The sequence below is a fragment of the Thamnophis sirtalis genome, unplaced genomic scaffold (genome assembly GCF_051295495.1).
Source record: "Thamnophis sirtalis isolate CommonGarterSnake01/CBP01778 unplaced genomic scaffold, rThaSir2_p1.2 scaffold_6, whole genome shotgun sequence".
Lineage (NCBI taxonomy): Eukaryota > Metazoa > Chordata > Lepidosauria > Squamata > Natricidae > Thamnophis > Thamnophis sirtalis.
Genome location: NW_028261386.1, coordinates 5608027 through 5630360, shown reverse-complemented (window position 1 = coordinate 5630360; position 22334 = coordinate 5608027). Strand labels below are relative to the sequence as shown.

The 22334-nt window shown below is 41.2% G+C and overlaps 1 protein-coding gene across 1 annotated transcript; it reads right to left on the bottom strand.

Moving 5' to 3' along the window:
- Nucleotides 1-2129: 2129 nt before the first annotated feature.
- MRPS23 (mitochondrial ribosomal protein S23) lies at nt 2130-18303 on the bottom strand. Its single transcript, XM_087717148.1, has 5 exons — nt 18153-18303; nt 16873-17049; nt 7731-7808; nt 7519-7642; nt 2130-2478 (listed from the first exon to the last, which is right to left on the bottom strand). The coding sequence occupies exons 1-5, from the start codon at nt 18194-18196 to the stop codon at nt 2347-2349; spliced, it is 555 nt and encodes a 184-aa protein (XP_087573274.1). The 5' UTR covers nt 18197-18303; the 3' UTR covers nt 2130-2346.
- Between the last annotated feature and the right edge of the window lie 4031 nt (nt 18304-22334).

The following is a 22334-nucleotide window of genomic DNA, read 5'->3' as shown; positions in this document are numbered from 1 at the left end:
AGCAGATATTTGGTTCCATTTTCATCTTTTGAGCCCTCATTGCCACACTTTTAAGTATCAGATGCCTTTGTTCTACCATGAAGAATTCAAACTACTCTTGAGAAATCTTTTTTTCATGGATTTATGGAGGCCACTTTATACCTGCTGACATACTAGCTCTAGATAAGAACTACTTACCTGGAAATGCTCTACTACTTCATCCTCGTTGCAAGTCAACTCCAAGCCAGTGACTGACAGAGGATGGTGGTGGCGGTTACTTGGTTCTACCAAGAACTCAAAAGTTATTTGAAGTTCTCCTTTTACTTTATCATTTATTTAATTCACCATTTTTATAGGTAAAGGTTCCCCTCGGACATATGTGCTAGTCGTTCTCCACCCTAGGGGGCAACGCTCATCTCCGTTTCAAAGCCGAAGAGCCAGTGCTGTCCAAAGACGTCTCCGTGGTCATGTGGCCGACACGACTAAATGCCGAAGGAACACAGAATGCTGTTACCTTCCCACCAAAGGTGGTTCCTATTTTTACTATTTGCATTTTTACAAGCTTTCGAACTGCTAGGTTGGCAGAAGCTGGCACAAGTAAAGGGAGCTCACTCTGTTAGGCGGCGCTAGGGATTCGAACTGCCGAACTACCGTCCTTTCTGATCGGCAAGCTCAGCTTCTCAGGCACTGAGCCACCGCGTTCCATCATTTTTATAGCCATCCCCAATTAAAATAACCCAACTATCGCCTAAGATGAATGTCAATAACTTTCAATTAGGATTGAAGGCTTGATAGAATTAGCCATTCAATGATCTATTTAAATAAAACGAAGGAGTTATGTTGACAGATCAGTTGGGCAAATGCAGGCATCACCAAGGCTGGCATTGTCTATGCACATCTACCCTCAGGTGAAGTGAGAATATTTAGTTTTTAATACGAACGAAGGCAAATCTACACGTCCCAGGATAATGTTGAAGGATCCAATCTGGGTTGGTCCCTGGGACCAGTGGTTTTATCTTCTGAGCTTTTGGCCTTATGCTGGAGCCCATCTTCAGAGAACTTCTCTCAAGTAGAGTGTGTGCTGTTCTCTGTGTGTGGTATTTATAGTGCCTGTTTAAGTGGCTTTTTAGATGTGAATTGAGGTGTGTTGATAGCTGGTTTTTAAGTCATTAGCTGTCATTTGCTTGTGCTGCTCAGCCCTGGTCTTCTAAGTACTTGAAAAGCTGAGGGTAAATCAGCATTCCTGTTGACAGGCAAGGAGAGTGTTTCCCAGGCTTCAATTACTTCCCTGGCTGTTTTTGGGCCTGCTTGTCCAACAATCTTAGTTGCTGCAAAATTGAATGTGAGTCCTTGTTTACTGCTGTGTGAGGCTACCAATGAGTTCACATCCCCTTGTCTGACCACTCACTTGTGTTCTTGTAATCTGGTGGTTAGCTTCCTTCCTATCTGTCCTACATGGTTACAGAGGCAATCCATGAAGGGAATGAGGTAGATTACATTACTTTTTAGTTTTCAAACATTCATGATATAGTCTCACCAGACAGGCAATCCGATGTTGGTAAAGTGGTGTCTGGTCTAAGCCAGTCTTATCTTATGTAAGCCTTGGTAAAATCAGCGCTTTGAACTGTGTCCAGGGGAGAAATATTGAGAGGTTCCATGACTAAGGCTAGGCTAGAACCTGCTGCAAGTTCAACACCTGAGCCCAGTCTTTCTCAACCTTGGCAACTTTTAATATGTGGGAACTTCAACTCCCAGAATTCCCCAGCCAGCTTTTGCAAGAAGACCTGAAAAGTCTGTTCCAACTCTGTCATTCTCTATTCTGACTCTCAAAGGTTAGGCCTTCACACGGAGAGAGACGAGTGTTCGTTTTGTCTGGTATCATTCTGCCTGCAGAACCATCGTCTCTGCTCATGCCAGCTGCCAATGCCCTATCCTGAAGACTTAAAGTAAAAAGGAGAAATGCACATCAACCAACCTCCATCCCCTAGTGCAAGGAGGGGATCGCATCTAACATCCTATCACGGATCTTTGTATAATCCCATCCAGAGTCTCTTACAGGCCAGGGCCAGATGAGGATAAATTGAATTTAGCATTTGGATAATTTCACAGGGGACTTTGCTTTAACTGAAAGCTGGGACATCCACCACAGGAATGTTTTTCAGAGAACGATTTTAATAATCAAATCCATCGTTTGTCGAAACATGCGCTTTAGGGAACCTGACTTGCCAAAGCGTGCCATAAGATGGTTTTTGCAATCTTTCTACGGTATGCTCAGCATTTCCAACAAGGGGAAAAGTCAGACTGTTGGGAAGAGTCTTTCTGGCAAAAGGTCACAGAGTCGATAAAAACTGGTTATAAACAGAGTTATTAGGAGGATTCTTCCTTTGGCTTTTCGCTGGGCTCTGTTTTTGGCTCTGGGTTTTCGGTGCTGATCTCCTCTTGCTGAAATATCTCTTGAAGCTCTAATACAGGCATGGTCGAGGGAGGCATCGGAGCCACCTATTGGAAAAAAGCAGAGTTACAGCATAGTGTGCAAAAGTGAAACCAGAAAATGAATCTCTCCAGGCCAAAGTGACACAGGTTTAGTTCCGGATCAGGTGCCGATTAACCTGTCAAACCAACCAATTATCATCCTCTCTTCTACACACAAAGGGAGTCAAATCAGAAGCAACATCAATAGGATGTCAAAGTCACAGGTGGCAAGGGCAATACAGGTACCATATTTTTCGGAGTATAAGACGTACCTTTTCCCCTCAAAAAAGAGACTGGAAATCTGGGTGCGTCTTATACACTGAATACAGCATTTTTTTGCCTCCCAAAATCCCTCCCCTTCCACCAAAATGGATGTGCATACCGTCTAGGAAGCTTTTAGAGAGCTCCTGGGGGCTGGGGAGGGCAGAAATGAGCAAAAAACGGCCTGTTTTTTGCTCAATTTTACACCCCCTCAGCCCCCAGGAGCATTCTATAAGCTTCCTAAAGGCTATCCATGTCCCTTTTTTAAAAAACAAAAAACAGGCCTGTTTTCGTGAAAACAGGCTGGTTTTTGCTCTTCCCCCCTCCCTAGGAGCGCTCTGCAAGTTCCCTAAAGGGGTTCCACCACAAAAGCGCGTAGGACAAAATCGCGCTCGACAAAAGCGCGCTGTGACGTCATCACAGCGCGACGAAAAAGTTCGAAAAATGTAAAAATAAAGCGAAAACCTTACCCTAAGCCCCCCAAACCTAACCCTAAACCTAACCCTAAACCTAACTCTTAACCTAACCCTAAACCTAACCCTAAACCTAACCGTTAAAGTAACGAAAAACCTAACGCTAACCCTTAACCTAACCCTAACGCTAACGCTAACGCTCTAAAGCTAACCCTAACCCTTAACCTAACCCTAACCCTAAACCTAACCCTTACCTTTATGTGAATCGGCTTGCTTTAATTTAATTTTTATTAATTTTTATTTGAATTTTTCGATCTTTTTCGTCGCGCTGTGATGACGTCAAAGGCGCGATTTTGTCGATCGCGCTTTTGCCATCCGCGCTTTTGACGGGTCACGCCCTAAAGGCTATTCATGCCTTGGGGGTGGGGGGTGGGCGAAAAATGGACCATTTTTGGGAGGTTTGCAGAGTGCAAAAACTTTTTTTTTTTAATTGCCTCTTCAAAATCTTGGTGCGTCTTATACTCCGGTGCGTCTTATACTCCCAAAAATACAGTAATAATCCTCGAGGTATGAGCACAACTGAGCCCAATGTGTCTGTTACCAAGTGAAACATTTGTTAAGTGAGTTTTGCCCCGTTTTATTACCTTCCTTACCACAGTGGTTAAGTCAAAGACTGCAGTTGTTAAATTAGGAACACGGTTGGTTAAGGGAATCTGACTTTTCCCCACTAGCTTTGCTTGTCAGAAGATTGCAAAAGCAGAATCACATGAACCTGGGATCACTGGAACCGTCGCAAATATGAGTCAACTGCCAAGCATCTAACTCGTGATCATGTGACCAAGGGCATGCTGCGACGGTTGTAAGCGTGAAAAACGGCCGTAAGTGGCTTTTTTTCTGTGCTATTGTCACCTCGAACGGTCAGTCAATCAACTGTTGTAAGTCGAGGACTGCCTGTAGCTGGTGTTCTGAGAGCAAACAGGAGGTGTGTCTCTCATAATTTGGTTGGCAGGCAAAGGCATAACTCTATCCATATAAGCAGTGTAGGATAGATGGTTTTAGCAAATTGAGATCAGGGCTCCTGATCCACATTGCTCCCAAAGAGGATTGAACTGGACACAGCTATTTGCACAAGGTCAACTTGCTCTAGCTCAGGGGTCTCCAACCTTGACAACTTTAAGACTTGTGGACTTCAACTCTCAGAGTTCCTCAGCCAGCAAAGCTTTGCTGGCTGAGGAACTCTGAGAGTTGAAGTCCACAAGTCTTAAAGTTGCCAAGGTTGGAGACCCCTGGTTTAAACCATTTCTGTCAAGACCATGCTGAGTCATCTAGGTTTGCCAAGGTTGGAGACCCCCTGCTCTAGCTGACTCTTGTGTCTGCAGGCCGACAAAAATCAACCTTAAGACCCTTGGTTCTTCTTCCTTTCTCAAAGCCAACCTTGTAATCTTACACTCCTGTGGAATTGGAGTTTTTTGTGGTACATACCTGTGTAAGAGCTTCACTGGAAGAATTTCTATTTCATAAAGAAAGCAACAGCAGGCAGGTAGTGATTGGCCTAATAATACAGCGTTTCTCCACCTTGGCAACTTTTAACACGGGTGGACTTCAATTCCCAGAATTCCCCAGCTGGCTTTGCTCTGTGAGTGACAGTTAACAGCACAACAGCTCTTCCCATCCCCCCCAAAACTGCTGCACCTAGACTTGAATGGAAAGATGCAGTTGGGAGAGACAAAGGCCAGGCAAAAAAGTTGCATCAGCAACTCAAGACTCTCCAACTGCCACCTCCAGGTGGTGGAAGGCAACAGGAGAAGGGGACGGCAGAGGATGAGATGGTTAAGAGAGTATCACTGATACAATGAACATGAACATGGGCAAACTCTGGGAGACAGTGGAGGATTCGGGCCCTGGCATGCTGGGGTCGATAAGAGTTGGACCAAACTGAACAACAACATGGGGCAAAATTAACAATTGATAGAAGTTGCATACCAAAGGTGCTTTTTTTTCCCCAACTGGACTTTCTGGTTTTTCTTTGAAGACTGTAAGGTAAGCTCCCCGTTGGGAGAGCGACTACATTCAGCGAAGCATTGTGAGAGTTGTGTTGGAGAACACACAAACCATCATACAGAGATGCTGCAATTTAAATAGGCTTTTACTTTTGTAGAAATAGAGGTATCAGAGTCCATCAAACAGTCCAAATCATACACGGATAAGACAGTCAGTCATCAATGTCTTTCAGTTAAGGGATAATCCAAATAACATAGTCCAGTACCATAGAATCAGTTCAGTAGTCAAAGTTTGCTAGCAGTTGCAAAACTTACAATAGCTCACGGCACTTTCTAACAGCCAGTTTCCAAAACACTCAGATCAGATCAGCCCAGCATCTAACAAACAGAGAGCTAACAGTCATTCTGGCTCCCTCTTATGGCCGATTGAGGGAAACAGCAACCAATCACATTTTACACTATGATTTAAAGAAACAGGTACAACATTGTTACATGATGTACATATTGCCAACCCAACCGTTAGATTCTATTCCTAACAAAGACATTTCTCTTCTCATCCAAGAAGCTTCTGCAGCTCTGACTGGATGGTGGGGAATGGATGTCAGAGCTGAAGAAGCTTCTTGGATTAAGTGAAACGCCTTCAAAGAAAAACCAGAACGCCCAGTTGCCTCTTGGGGAAATAAAAGCACCTTTGGGACAATTATGACCTGGATAACTGACAATCTCCATAGACAAGTTGCATATCATATCTCCAAAATTATCAATTTGCTGTATAACTCCTATAACCTTGATGGCGAACCCATGGCAAGCGTGCCAGATGTGGCAAGCTGAGCCCCCTCTTAGGACACACACACCATCACCAGCTGCTCTGGTTTCTAGCACGCACATGCAGGTCAGCCAGCTGGTCTTCACGGGTGCCGGAATGCAGGAAAATGGCCTGAAAAAACAGCCTAAAAACAGGTCATTTTTCAGGCTGCTTTTGGCCCAGAAACGGCCTGAAAACGGCCAAAAAACAGGCACGCATGCACCGGCCAGCTGGTCTTCGGGTTTCCAGTAACCTGATATGTGCACAGACATGAATGCATGCATGTTTTGGTTTTGGGCACTCGGTGCTGTCCTATACAAAGAATACCAATTCTAGGCAATTATTAATGGAAGAAATAACACACTGAATAATTCAACTTGCCATTAACCTTTTTAATTCATTCCTTTCTCAATATTCCTTATTATGGGGTCCCTATGTTATGGGGTCCGGGGCATTCTCAATACTGAAAGCAATGCTAGAGACTAGTGATTTGCTTTGCAAAATGACGGTATCCCCCGCCTTTTCTTTTTTTAATTAAAGTATTTGCTTATTCTGGAAGATAAATTAATCTGGATCTGTCTCTTATCCAATAACAACTTCGGTATTAACCTTTATACAGATTAATGAGGCTCAGCTGAAAATAACACCTTATGTTATGGATCAATCCAGACAGGCACCAGGCCTTCTCTGCTGAATATCCAAAATTTAACCCTTGTACTCCTTGCAGAAAACCTTGTTTATTTAGCAGGAGCTGAGGGGAGTGACGGGAACTCACCCTGCCATGCAGTGCTAGGACTCGAACCTCTGAAGCAAAGATTATCTCTGGCATCACTGAACCACCGCACCTCTTCATATTCAAGTTAAAAGATTTTTACTAAAATCATATTTGTTGTTTAATTACTATGCCATGTTTATTTATGAGAGCTGCACACCGTGCATTCCAACGTGATACCAAAAAATGACATTGGCTTCTGGATGTACCGTATTTTTGGAGTATAAGGCACACATTTTCCCCCCTGAAAGAGGGTGAAAATTTGGATGCGTCTTATACAGTGAATGTAGTCCCGCCCACCCGCCAGCCTCCATCCTTTGGCCTCTGCCTCCCAACAATTTGTCTCCTTGCAGCAAACAGCAAGTTTCAGTTTCAGTTCAGCACAGCTTGATTAGCAAAAGCAGCTGATTGTTAGTTGGATCGGCCTCCCGACCATCAGCTGTTTTAGGCTGCAGAGATTGCCATTGCCACCTTCGCGGGCCCTGTTTTCGGCCTCCACACATCCCATTTTCCACTCATTCCAATTCTTGCCACCCGGAACGGGCAGAAAATGTGGTGTACGGAGCCTGAAAATGGAGCACCCGGAGGCGACAATAGGCTATGGCAATCCCTACAGCCTGAAACAGCTGATCGACAATCAGCTGCTGGTGCTAATCAGGCTGTGGTGAAATTGAAACTGAAACAGGCTGTTTGCTACAAGAGGACAAATTGCTTGGAGGCAGAGGTAGGTTTTTTTTTCTTGTTTTCCTCCCCAAAAGCTAGGTGCGTCTTATACTTCGGAGTGTCTTATACTCCGAAAATTATGGTAATACTTACTTTCCTGCTCTTTCTTGATAAAACCAGACCTTCTGCCAAAAGTGCTTTCCCTGTTTCTGCAAATAGTAAGTCTTCATCCATGTCTTCCTCCTTCTTCTTCAGTTCATTGTATTTCTCAACAAACCTGGAATTCCAAGAGGGAGGATCGTAATTTCCAGTCCGTGAACTTGGAAGGGGAAAAAAAATCCTTAGGGGAGAGTTTATTCACTTACCTCTGACAAGGAGATTTATAATTTGATCTTGCTAGATCAAACATACCTGAACCAGCTCCATAGGCTTCATAAAATTTCCTAATGAATTAGATAAGAAATTTCAATTTAGGACTTATCTTCATGTAGACAAAGAATATTGCTATGTTAATATTTATTTACTAGGTAGATTTATATGGTATCCAGCTCAAACACATGTCAATGGGTGGCTAATGCATACTACTTAGCTCTAATAGTGCTTTATTTCCTCTCCTGCCTTGAAAAATGAACATGCTTCTTACAAATTGTATTATTCACCTGAAGTGTTAGTCTAATTCAGGATTGGTGAATTTTTCCTACAAGAGATGTAGATGCCACCTTATTATCCAAGGATGCAAAAGGTTTCAGGGGTTTCTCCCTATTTTTTAAAGGGGGTTGTTTAAAGATTCCTGTCAAACATTTTATTTATATTTACTTTGATTTCCCTCCTCCCCACCAGAAATTCTTGAGAAATTATACACTGTCATTTAGTAATTTTCTGCTTCAATGTAACAGGAAAAGCTTGGAAGACTTAAGAAGCTGCAAATTAAGAAAAAGATATCAGCTATAGTCCTTCTCTGCCATTAGATCTGTAACATCACGAGCAGAAGAAAAGTACTTAAAGGTAAAGATAAAAGTTCCCCTTGCACATATGTGCTTGTCATTCTTGACTCTAGGGGACAATGCTCATCTCCGTTTTAAAGTCCGAAGACGTCTCCAAGCTGGCATGACTCAACGCTGAAGGCGCACGGAACGCTGTTACCTTCCCAGCAAAGGTGATTCCTATTTTTCTACTTGCATTTTTACGTGCTTTCAAACTGCTATGTTGGCAGGAGCTGGGACAAGTAACGGGAGCTCACTTCGTTATGCGGTGCTAAGAATTCAAACCACTGAACTGACGATTTTTCTGATCGACAAGCTCAGTGTCTTAGCCACTGAGCCACCGTGTCCCTTACTTAGGCAGATTACTTACATCTTAGAAAATACAAGCACTCCTCAACTTCCCACTGTTTGAAGTTACAACGGACTTACCTCGGAGCTGTTTATGACCATGTTCTGAAGTTCTAACATTCACGCCCCCTCCACCCGCAATCCCATGGTCACATTTTACAATGATTTTGCTGAAAACCTGCACTAACTTCCAATTTTCGCAAAACTGAGCTCATAATAAACCATGTTTTCCATTAATAACCATGACATTTGCTTAATGACTGCTGCATAAATGGTCATAAAATTGGGACAGTCACAAGACTGAACGATTTTACAATCATCACAACTTACAACCAGTTGATGGTCATATCTCGAGAACTACTTTTGCCATTTCCTGTAGCATTTGCCAAGTCATCATAACAACAAGGGACAAAGTTTATATGCATTAAGTTCCACAATAACATCCCTATCACTTCAAACTGTGAGGAGGGGAGAAGGAACGATACCTTAATTCTGAAAAGCTACTGTTGTTTACAACATGCTTATCCTTGTTTATATCTAAAAGCCCCAAAGATTAATACAATAGCAGCGTTGGAAGGGACCTTAGAGGTCTTCTAGTCCAACCACCTGCCTAGGCAGGAAACCCTATACCCTTTCAGACAAATGGCTATCCAACATCTTCTTAAAGACTTTCAGTGTTGGGGCATTCACAACTTCTGGGTGCAAGCTGTTCCACTGATTAATTGTTCTGTCAGGAAATTTCTCCTCAGTTCTAAGTTGCTTTTCTCCTTGATTAGTTTCCACCCATTGCTTCTTGTTCTGCCCTCAGGTGCCTTGGAGAATAGTTTGACTCCTTTGTGGCAACCCCTGAGATATTGGAAGACTGCTATCATATTTCCCCTAGTCCTTCTTTTCATTAAACTAGACATACCCAGTTCCTGCAACCGTTCTTCATAAGTTTTAGCCTCCAGTCCCCTACCTATACCCCTACCTACCACCTATACTGTACCTGTGCATTTTGTTTTTCTTGCCTAAATGTAGAACCTTACTCTTTTCACCATTGAATTTCATTTTATTAGATAGCGCCCAATGTTCAACTTTGTCAAGATCCTTCTGTATCTTAAGCCTGTCTTCTGGAGTGTTGGCTATTCCTGCCAGCTTGGTGTCATCTGCAAATTTGATGAGTTCCCCATTTATCCCCTCATCCAAATCGTTGATGAATATGTTGAAGAGTACTGGGCCTAAAACAGAGCCTTGGGGTACTCCACTGCATACCTCCCTCCATGTAGATGCAGTTCCATTGAGGACTACACGTTGAATGCGGTTGGTCAGCCAGTTACGAATCCATCTGGTGATGATGCTGTCTAACTCACATGCTTCCACTTTATCTAGTAGTAGGTTATGGTCTACCTTATCAAATGCCTTACTGAATTCCAAATAAACTATATTGACAGCATTCCTCTTGAAAGATTGAAAGAGGGAATAAAAAGTCGGTCTAAAATCCATACTCTTTAACACCCTGAAACAGTGACAATGAGAACTAATGGCTGTCAAATTTGCTCATTAAGCTTCCAAGCCTGGACATCTCTATCAAATCTCAATTGTCCCAATTGTCATTCAAAATTCTGATCACTTGCTATGAGCAATAATTGACAAAAATGCAGGCTGGATAAATTAAGAGTAGGATTCTGTACAGGTCTAAAAATGCCAGTTTGGTGTAATGGTGAAGGTGCTGATCTAGAAACCAGGAGACTGTAAGTTCTAGAATCTCCTGTAAGCCAGCTGGCTGGATATTAGTCAGTCATTCTCTTTCTCAGACCAACCCACCACATAAAGTTGTTGTGGGGAAAATAGGAGACAGGGCTAATAGGTATGCTCTCCACCTTGAATTGACCAAATATATATTTTTAAAAGTTGTATTAAAATATAATAATAATAATAATAACAATAACAATAACAACAATAATAGTAACAATAACAATAATAACAATAATAACAAACACCAACAGATATTGCTCAATTAGCTGAGAAAATAGAGCATCACATGGAAGATGCTGAAAGAACACGTTTGCCAAAGCTGAACCAAGTGAACCAGAAAGAATTGAGAAAGGTACTAAAAAAGGTCAATGAGGCAATGCAAACCATTCAAACCACTACATTAGCTGAAACAAACCAGCTGATGTATGCAGCAGCCTTCATAACCATCAAAGAACTGGGTTTGAAAATACAAAAGAACCAAAGAGGCAAGAAGAGGAAACCTAAATGGAAAATGTGGTTGGAATTGAAGATCAAAAAATTTCGTGGAGACTTGAGCAACTTGGAGAACCTAAGGTAAGGTCAGCTAAAGAACAAGAAGGTCAAAAGCAGCCTGGAAGCAAGATACGATTTGGAGAATAAAGAGATTGCGATAGTAATTGAAGAGCTGAAGCAGAGGGTTGTTGCCGTTGCTGAAAAGATTAAAAGATATGAAAACCGAGTAACTCAAATCAAGGAAAACTCACAGTTCAGAGCAAATCAGCACCAGTTCTGTAAGAGCTTAGAAAGTGGAGATGGAGTAACAACAAATGAAAAGCCTGATAAAGAGAAAGCTCTGAAATTCTGGACGAATTTGTGGGAAAACAACAAGAAGCACAACAGAAATGCAAAATGGATCAAACAGATTGAGGATTCTATTAAATGGAATAAAATGGAAGATGTGAAACTAACAAAAGAAATGGTGCAAAGACAGTCAAGAAAAGTGAAGAACTGGAGTGTACCTGGACCAGATGAGTTACATGGCTTCTGGTTAAAGGCACTTACAAGTGTACGCAAAAGATTGGCAGCCTAAATGAACCAGATCTTAAAAACACCTGGAAATGAATGGATGACAACTGGAAGGACATTTTTGATCCAAAAAGATAAAGAAAAAGAAAAGGATCCTGGAAACTATAGGCCAATCACCTGTTTGCCAACAACATACAAGCTCCTTACTGGTATCCTTGCAAACCAAATTTATGGATACTTGGAAAGAAATAACTTGCTTCTTATAGAACAGAAAGGATGCTACAAAAATTCAAGAGGAACAAAGGACCAACTGCTGGTTGACAAACTAATCCTAAAGAATTCAAAGAAAAGACGAACCAACCTGTTCATGGCTTGGATAGACTATAAGAAAGCATTTGATTCAGTTCCCCATAGCTGGATCAAGAAATGCCTGAAAATTTTTGGCATCAGCAACAACATACAAAATCATGGAAACTTCAATGAACCTTTGGAAAACGAAGCTTATAGCTAATGAAGAAGTACTGGGTGAAGTTGAAATTAAACGAGGCATTTTCCAGGGCAATTCCCTTTCACCCCTACTTTTTATACTCTCAATGCTACCACTGACAATCATTTTGAAGAAGATGAACTATGGATACGAACTTGCAAAGAAAGACTGAAAATTTCGCACTTGGTGTACATGGATGATTTGAAGCTGTTTGGTAAAACAAAAGCTGAACTAAATTTATTAATTGAAAGCACAAAACATTTAGCCAAGATATTGGTAATGCAGCAAAGCAGGCAAAGTCATAGAAGATGATGGAATAGAACTTGAGAATGAAGAAATGATAAAGGCAGTAAAACCAGAAGAAGGCTACAAGTACTTGGGGATCTTTAGAGGCCTCTGATTTAATGCATAATAAAGTCAAGGAATTAACTTCAGCCAAGTACATTTGACGAATTCGCAAGATATTAAAGTCCAAATTGAGTGGAGGAAACATCATGAAAGCCATAAATAAATACCTGGGCCATACCTGTGATTTGATACTCTGCAGGAATAATTGACTGGACCCAGATGGAATTTGGACAGAAAAACAAGGAAGCTTATGACAATGAATCATGCTTTGCACCCTAAAAGTGATGTTGACCGATTATATCTACCAAGAGCAGAGGTTGGTCGAGGACTCCTACAAGTAAAACAGACTGTAGAAGAAGAAAAACACAGCTTGAATGATTACATCCAGAAAAGTGAAGAACCAATGATTAAGGAAGTAAATAAAAGACGCCTTTTAAAGACAACTAAGTCAAAACCTGAATATAAGAAAGAGGTAATTGAGAAGCAAGCTGCAAATTGGAAAAACAAAGCTATGCATAGCCAATACTTGAAAAGTATTGAAGGCAAAGCTGACCAAAAGCTAACTTGGAACTGGTTAAGATCAGGAGCACTGAAAAAAGAAACAGAAGGCTTTATTTTGGCACCTCAAGAACAAGCCTTAGCCACAAACTGCATGAAGGCAAAAATTCAACATGTTAACACCAACAGCAAATGTCGCCTTTGTAATGAGAAAGACGAGACAGTCAACCATTTGATCAGTGGGTACAGCAAAATTTCACAAATTGACTACCTACAACGCTATTTCACAATTTCACTGGAAATTGTGCCAAAAGTTTGGATTTGAGTACAGCAAAAACCACTGGGAACATCAGATTCAGAAGGTTTTAGAGAATGAGAAGTCAAGATCTTGTGGGACTTCAGAATTCAACTGAAAGGCACTTGGCCCACAACACAGCTGACATAACAATAGTTGAAAAGAAAAAAGTATGGTTCATTGACATTGCAATACCTGGAGATGCACAAATTGAAGATAAATGGCAAGAGAAAATCACAAAGTACCGGGACTTGCAAATTGAAGTTGAGTGACTGTGGAAAAAGAATTTTTTTGTTGTCCCGATTTTAATTGGAGCCCTTGAAGCAATACCTAAAGGGCTATCTCACTATTTGGACATTTTAAATTTATCAGACTTGAACATTCTGATTCTACAAAAAACCACCCTACTTGAAACAGCTTATATCCTCCGATGTTACTTTAACAGTTCCTAGGTCCTTGGTTAGGACTCGAGCTGTTGAGCTACCAACCAGCCCCAAAGGCTGTGACTCTCACCAAAGATTAACCACATAATAGTAGTAGTAGTAGTAGTAGTAGTAGTAGTAGTAATAATCTTTGCAAAGAAGCTGATGAAACTGTTGATCACATACTCAGCTGCTGTAAAAAAATCACGCAGACTGATTATAAATTGCGGCACAATTCAGTAGCACAAATGATCCATTGGAATTTGTGCAAAAATTATATTAAAACAGCAACAAACTGGTGGGAACATCAGCCTGAAAAAGTCACCAAAAATCAGATGGTCAAGATCTTGTAGGATTTTCGCATACAAATGGACAAAATACTGGCGCATAATACACCAGACATCACACTGGTTGAGAAAAATAAGGTTACAATCATAGACATCGCAATACCAGGTGATAGCAGGGTCGACGAGAAGGAATATGAAAAAATCGTGAAATACCAGAACTTAAAAATTGAAATTCAACTATTATGGCACAAACCAGCAGTGGTAATTCCAGTAGTAATTGGCACACTGGGTGCTATTCCAAAAGCACTGGAATTACATTTAAAACAGTTAAAACTTGACAAAATCACCATCAGTCAAATGCAAAAAGCCACACTGCTTGGATCTGCACGCATATTACGAAAATACATTATGACCTCCTAGGCCCCTGGGTGGGGCCCGACTAGTAATCAATGCCAAATCCGGCGAAACAACTGGCCGCTGTGATACAATTCTGTTGTTGCGATAATAATAATAATAATAATAAGCACATTTTTTAGTTGGCCAGCATTATGTAACAAAGATATAAAGTATGCAAACATGCATGCAAATCTGTAGTTGGCAAGTTTGTGAAGGTTGTTTTTTTTAAAGGAAAAAGTAGTACTGCCTATTCCATGCAACTCAAGTCCAGGCCCCTAAGTGTGAGACATAAGCCATCTTTTAGCTTTGTTGATGGACATTTTATAATGCTCAGCTACTCTAGATTTTTATAGGTATGTTATGTACTTCATGTATTTTATCTATGGAGTTCTTGGTAGTTCTGTTAGTTTGTTGCAGCAATCACATCCAGAAAGCACATACAGGTAACTGATTCAGCAGGATTCATTAACTTCTCTTTATACATAACATCACACAAAGTAAAAAGAAAATACTAAGAGCAGGTTTTCCAATGTGGTTGTAAATACAAACAAAAACACAAGCAGAAAAGAGAAAAGTTTCAGTTCAGACGACTAGTTTAGAGCTCAGCACAGACTCAGAGCTTTAGTACAGAAGCCACGCCCAGGCTCCTTGCTGTCTCGTTGCGCACACAGCAAATACTGTTTCAGTTTCCAAACAGCCCTCATTTGGCTGATTTAGTTGCTATGCCCCATTCCAGTTCATGAACACTACACTGACAGTCTCTGATAACTATGTAAAGAGTAACAAAATGTCTGCAAGCAAATAACCAAGCTCAGAGACTACCAAGAACTCCACAGTTCAACCTTGACAATTTCCTACCGGCTTCCCCTTTGAATTTCCATGTCAAAACCCACTTGTGAAGATCACGAATGGCGATCACGTAGCCATAGGACACTGCCATTGTCATAAATGCATACTGGTTGCCAAGCACCTAAATTGAGGTCATGTGTCTGCAGGCAGATTGCAATGACCGCATCTTCAAGGACCAATAGTAGTGGAAGAAATAATTTTAGTGCTGTTTGTGGGAGGTACAATAGGGCAATGGCTACTCAATGGGGGGTGAGTGACCATCATTCACCTCTAGCACGTGTCCTGCCCACCCAGCAGTTTGAAAGCATTATTGCAAGTAGATCAATGGGTACCACTCCGGTGGGAAAGGCTAGTTGTGAGAGGAGAATGGGAGCTGGAGGTGGACCTGCCCAGACACAAGACGAGATTGGCAGAAGTTGCTCGGAAGATCCTATCAACCCAAATGCCACTAAGTCTCTTGGTGCAAGTTAGTTCATCTCCTGTGGTGCACCATGGATAAGGGCACAGGCATAAAACCGAACAAACTAGCTAAGATGTTTTACAGGTGGCATTTACCCCCGATTAGAATAGCAATAATGTTTGAGAATAAATACGAAAAAGGTTGGAAAAGTCATCAGATACTGGGCTCATATTACCATATGTGGTGGATGTGTGCAGAAGCTAAAAGATACTGGACTAAAATTCACACATGGTTGGAAAAAAATGATAGAAAAGCATATAGACTTTAAACCAGAGATAGTAGAGAATTGAAATACTTGATTGTAAATGTGTTAACAGCGGCTAGAATTGTATCTGCAAAAAAATTGGAAAAACGAGAAAATACCAACGCAGGAGGAAGTTATTCAGAAAATAATGGAATGGGATGAAATGAGCAAATTGACATTTGAAATTAGAGAACAAGAAGATAAGCATTTTTATAAGTTATGGGATTTATTTTATCAATGGTTAGACAAAAAAGTATGGAAATGAAATATGCTAGAGAATTTTACAATACAAGGATAATGGAATGATACAGAATATAATATAAAGATACATTACTATTGGATGGATTTAGGATGACGTAATGAAATGCCATAATATAAATTAATTCAAAATTTAGAATATCTCATATAAAATGAAGTAATAATAGTTAAATAAATGATTAACAATGATAATAATCTATACCAGTGTTTCTCAACCTTGGCAACTTGCAGATGTCTGGACTTCAACTCCCAGAATTCCCCAGCCAGCGAATCTATACACTGATCTATACATATATATTAGATTCATAATATGAGATTTTATATAAATTGTCAGTGAGGAATATGGAGAGGATGCACAAAAGTTCTGTAACCAATCGACACACTGTATGTAACTGGAAGATGGTTTTATGTTTTATGTTTTGTTTGCTTGTTTGTCCAAAAATAAAACTTTCTTTAAAAAAAAATGAACAAACTAGCAATTAAGCTGCCAGGACTATTTTGTAAAGAGAAGATTTCCATGACAAATGTATGTCACGTGAAATAAATAAGTGCTGTTTGTAACTTCGAACAGCACTGAACCAGAGTTAAGCACGGATAACCTGTAAATCAGTGGTAGTCAACCTGGTCCCTACCGCCCACTAGTGGGCGTTCCAGCTTTCATGGTGGGCGGTGGGGGTTTGCTGTAACTCTGCTTTGTAAATTTTATAAAGTAAAGTTACTTCCCTACTTTATAAATCACCATTACTGTGGAACCGGTGGGCAGTTACAAAATTTTACTACTCACAGAGATACAAAAGTGGGCGGTAGGTCTAAAAAGGTTGACTACCCCTGCTGTAAATAAATGGGAGGAGAGTGGAAACAAAGTGGAAAAAGAAAGGGGAGACTCTTACGCTCTGATCTGATCCTCCGGGTACAGTATGGGGGGCACCGTATCTGTTACCTTTCCCATTAACGGGCGAGTATTGCGGTAAATAGGCTCCCGCAAGGGAGGGAAAGCCTCGTAAACATCATACCAGATGGGTTTCTGGGATTCGTGCATTGCCCCGGAGCGTAGCAAGTTCTGCACCCTGCAAGGAAAGAATAGGAAGACAATGTGCATACAGAGAGAAAAGGGGTAAAAAACATTACTATCATATTAATCAATACTAATAGCAAAATTAATGTTTTATGTGGTTATTAAATATATTACGGCTGCCCAATGCAGAAGACACTGGTCAGGTACAATGCATAAACTAAAATAAATAATATTGAATTGAATTGAATTGAATTTATTGCACTTATATGCCGCCCTTTTCCCCAAAGGGGACTCAGAGCGGCTCACAATCCAAGTCAGGGAAGGGGATACAGATAAGGGATAAAAAGACAAACAAAACAATACACAATTTAAAAGCACACAACAACCATACCATTAAACTAAATAATATAATAAAATAAAGAAATAAAGAAATAAAATAATAAATAAAATAAACAAAATAATAAATACAATAAAATAAATAAAATAAATAAAATGTACAGAGATAGATAGATAGATAGATAGATAGATAGATAGATAGAACAAATAAATTGATTAATACATTTATAAATTTCTATACATATACATGTAAATGTACATATATACATTTATACATTAGCCAAATTAATACTATATTTTGTTTTTATGGGTATTTTATGGATTTATTTTATAAAATTTTGTAAAACCACCCACTCCAGAAGAGAATAGGAAACCATAATTAATTTAATACAATAAAATAAATAGATAAACTATAAAACGGATCCTTTTCGGGTTACAATATAAGGATATTTCCTAACTAAGCCAGCACTTGGCAGTTCCTTTCGAGAAGGAACACGCGAAGTAGACTGCCTCTGAAACTGGAGGTTCGACCACTTTCGGGGTGGCAAATAGCCCCGTCCTGCTCCAAGAGAACAGCAACTCTTTGTGCCTTCCAGGGATTCCCCGGGCTTCTGCCATCGAAACATTGTATTTGTAATGGGAGCGCATTTATCACAAATTTCCTAGACTTTTTTTTTTAATTAAGTGCCCCAAAGCAGCCACGCTTTCATTTCGCTGTTTTCGTGCTCCCTGGTATAAAATTTACGACCGTCGCTTTTTACAAGCCTTAACCCAAAATGCAGGACGGGGAGGTGGGGAGGGGGGAGCCCAAAGACCCACCGGGTAAATATGGTTCCCAACTTCTCCAACCGGCTCCCCGCCATCGCGTCTTAAATTAGGCCTGAACTAGGCCTCGCTTGGCAACACAAAGCGGCCCTTAGCAACCTCGGTTCGCGGAAACGGAAGCCAAGAGATCTCGCGAGACTTAGAACCGCCGAGACCCGCGTGATAGTGGCAAGCCGATACGGGAGCAATATAGATTACAAAGACAGACAGAAGCAATCGACGAAGAAGCGCTGCTGGAGGAAGGATAGCGTTGGCTTCATAATTAAAATTGAAAAATCATTTAGATTCTCTTGTGAGTTCTGCCCGGAACGGATCTGCGATTAAAGTTCTTACCTGTGGAATAAAAGGCTTACAATGCATATTCCTATTAATTATTATTATTTGGAATAGAGCTCCAGAGGCTGGATTCATGCACTTTGCAAAGCCAAAACGTGGCTTGAATGTGCAGGGTGTATTTTCAGAATTAAATATTAAGAGAGTCTTTGGCTCACTTTTCCACTATAAAAGAAATGTTTCCCAATCGTGATGACTACGATGTGTGGACTTTTAATTCCCAGAATTCCTGGGAGTTGAAGTCCACACGTCTTAAAGTTGCTAAGGTTGGAAAAGCACTACGTCATGGCTTTATAAACTATTGTTTATAAAGTAAATAATTGTTGAGTTCACATCTTAACATCTACCTGAATATAATGTGGCATGTTTGGCTTGGTGAGAATCCGGTCGTTTTGAATTTTAAAACATGATTTATGGCTCATATTTTTTTAGATTTATATATCTCATTTTTCAGGAATTAACCATAGCATTTCCTTTTATTTGTTGTTGAACTCAGTCTTCAGGTTTCTAGACCAAACTGTTCATCACTATATCTTAATGATTCATTCATTAATCTTGTATACCACCCAGCTCGCCTAGAGGCAACTCACCTGGATAGCGGTTCATACCTTTTCCAAGGTCATCTCTGCTTTTCTTCACAAAAATAGATGAATAACCTATGGGGTAGTTTAGTTTAGTTTACTTTATTGTCATTGCACATGGTACAACGAAGTTAAATGCCATCTTCAGTGTACATTATAACTATAAAAATAAAAACACAAACACACATCCTTCGCATGCTATATAATTGAAATTGGAAACCCGATACTGCATTAATATTGCACTATACCATAGAATTCAATATAGTTACTGCCTTGGGATAGAAGCTGTTTTTCAGCCTATTTGTCCTTGTTTTTATTATCCTGTACCATCTGCCAGATGGTAATAGTTAAAAAAAAAGGGGGTGCCCACGATGAGATTGATCTTTAAGAATGTTTTGAACTTTCATTTTAGTTAATCCTGCAGTGTGTAGGTTGGACTTGATGACTTCTGACTTTCCTTGCCAACTCTACCATTTTATGATATATTGGCCTAGATTGCACATGGTAGTTTAGTGGATTGACTTTGTTCACATAACACACTATATGGATAAGGACACCCTTCAGGTAAGTTTTGGTCCTGCTGACCATACAGATCCTTTCATGCATTTTTAAAAAGAAAATACAAAAGTGGTTATCCAATATTTTTGCCCAAGATGGTTTTTGATCTACCTTACCACAGGCCTGGGATGGTGGTGGACATCTTTAACAAATCTATTTTATCAATTTAGCCACTGCAGTGCAAGTAGTCCTTGACTTACAACCACTCATTTAGTAACTGAAGCAGTGGTGGGTAGCAGGCGGTACGCCCCGGGATGGGCGTACCGGAGCTTGCCCGAAGCACCGGATACCATTCCAGTACGGTTCTCCGGAGGGCCCACCAGCCCACCTGAGCTCCTTACCTGTTTTTTAAGGTTTCCGCGCAAGTGCATGGTGCGTACAGCGCCCGTGCAACTTTCCGCAGAGCAGCTGGAGCGCCACGGAGGTGATAAGACACATGTGCGTGCTGAGCGCATGCATGTGGATGCTGCTGGGCCCGTTCCAACTGTACCGGTTGGAACGGGATCCAGAACCCACCACTTAACTGAAGTTACAACAGCACTAAAAAAAGTGATTTACAACCAGTTTTCAACTTAACAAACAATGGAAGATAGTATATTTTTCAATAATGATTGATATCGCCAAAAAAGGGAGGGTGATTGGCAATTGGTGTGTATTTATGATGGTTGCAGCGTCCCGGGGTCATGTGATTGCCATTTGTGGCCTTCCCATCCAGCTTCCAACAAGCAAAGCGAATGGACGAAGCCAGATTTGCTTAACAACAGCATGATTCCATCAACAACTAGTGATTCCCTTTTCAACCATGGCAAAAAAAAAGTTTGAAAAATTGGGCACGTCTCACTTAACAACTGCCTTGCTTAGCAATGGAAATTCTAGTCCCCATTCTGGTTGTAAACTGAGTACTTGAAGACTGACTCTGAAGCAGTGGTGAATTTCAATTTTTTTACTACCAGTTCTGTGGGCGTGGCTTGGTGGGGGGTGGCTTGGTGGGCATGGCAGGGGAAGGATACTGCAAAATCTCCACCCCACTCCACGGGACAGGATGATATGCCAGCCAGCTAATCCCGAGCCTTGATTATTGGTTAGCCTTGGCATGTGGGATTTTTTTTTTCCCTTCTCAAATATGCCACCAGATGGCAGCTGGCATAACGTATCTTCCTACAGTCTTTGTCTCTTCCCCACCTCATGCAGCACCAAGGTTACTACAACAAACACATTTGCTGTCTTTCAGAAGGGACTTTTGGAAGAGTCCTTTTGGATCAAGTGTTTCCTGTGGTTCGAATGAATCTAAAGCAGGGATGGACAGTAGCACGTTCCAGCATGTTTCATTCTCCAGTTCATAATCCTACAAATATTTGCTATCGGAATAACAGAGTTGGAAGGGACTTTGGAAGTGTTCAACGTCAACCCGCTGTTTGCGCAGGGCACCCTAATCCAGACAAATTACTGTCCAGTTTCTTCTTAAAAACCTTCAGTGATGGAGGATCCACAATATCTGAAGGTAAACCGTGCCACTGATTAATTGTTCCATCAGGAAATTTCTCCTTAAGTCATAGGTTGGTTCTCTGCTACCCTGTTTCCATGAAAATAAGACTTCCCTGGATAGTAAGCCCAATCAGGCTTTTGAGCTCATGTGCTAAAATAAGCCCTCCCCTAAAATAAGCCCTCCCTGAAAATATTGCAACACAGCAGCAGCCATGAGTTGACCCATGCTCACCGCCTCCTGCACCTCAAAAATAATAAGACCTTTCCAAAAATAAGGCCAAGCGCTTATTTTGTGGGGCAAAAGAATATAAGACCCTGTCTTATTTTTGGGGAAACATGGTAAATAGATAGAATAGAATAGAATAGAATAGAATAGAATAATAGAGTAATTCCCATTAAGCACTTCTGCTAGTGGAACATTGGGAATTGTAGTGACTAAACAGAATAACAGACTTGGAAGGGACCTTGGAGGTCTTCTAGTCCAACCCCCTGCTTAGGCAGGAAATCCTATACCAGTGATGGCTAACCTTTTCCAGGCTGAGTGCCCAAAGTGACCGCACCCCCTGAACCCCCCTAAATGCAATGCACGCATGGCGCCCGTGCATGCATCCTGCCCCCAGGCATACACGCACGGCCCCCTGCATGCACCCCACCCCTGTGCATGCGCGCAGCCCTCACATGCGCTCTACCCATGGGCATGCACGGCAGAAACCCGGAGACCACCTGGCCAGCAGGAGGCGTGCATGCACGCGCAGCAGAGCTGAACTGGGGTGAAGGCTCATGTGCCATTAGAGAGGTCGCTGTGTGCTACCTCTGGGGTGTGTGCCATAGGCCCTCCCATTACAGTCCTATCCCATTTCAGACAAATGGCTATCCCACAATCCCGCATTCACAACTTCTGGAGGCAAGCTGTTCCACTGATTCATTGTTCTAACTGTCAGGAAATTTCTCCTCAGCTCTAAGTTGATTCTCTCCTTGATTAGTTTCCACCCATTGCTTCTTGTTCTATCCCCAAGTGCTTTGGAGAACAGCTTGACTCCCTCTTCTTTGTGGCAACCCCTGAGATATTGGAACACTGCTATCATGTCTCTTCTAGTCCTTCTTGTCATTAAACTAGACAGTGTGACATCTGCTCTGAATTTGTTTCCCACTCCTTTCTGAGCCAAATACAAAATGCTTGCTTTAAAAAGAAACTCCATGCTTTGGGCTCTGGTTGACT

Coding starts and splice junctions, on each gene's coding strand:
- MRPS23 (XM_087717148.1), bottom strand. CDS start 18,196: ATGGCGGGGAGCCGGTTGGAGAAGTTGGGAACCATATTTACCCG. Junction 17,050..18,152: donor TTGGGAACCATATTTACCCG/GTGGGTCTTTGG, acceptor CTTTCCTTGCAG/GGTGCAGAACTTGCTACGCT. Junction 7,809..16,872: donor CCGGAGGATCAGATCAGAGC/GTAAGAGTCTCC, acceptor CTAATTCATTAG/GAAATTTTATGAAGCCTATG.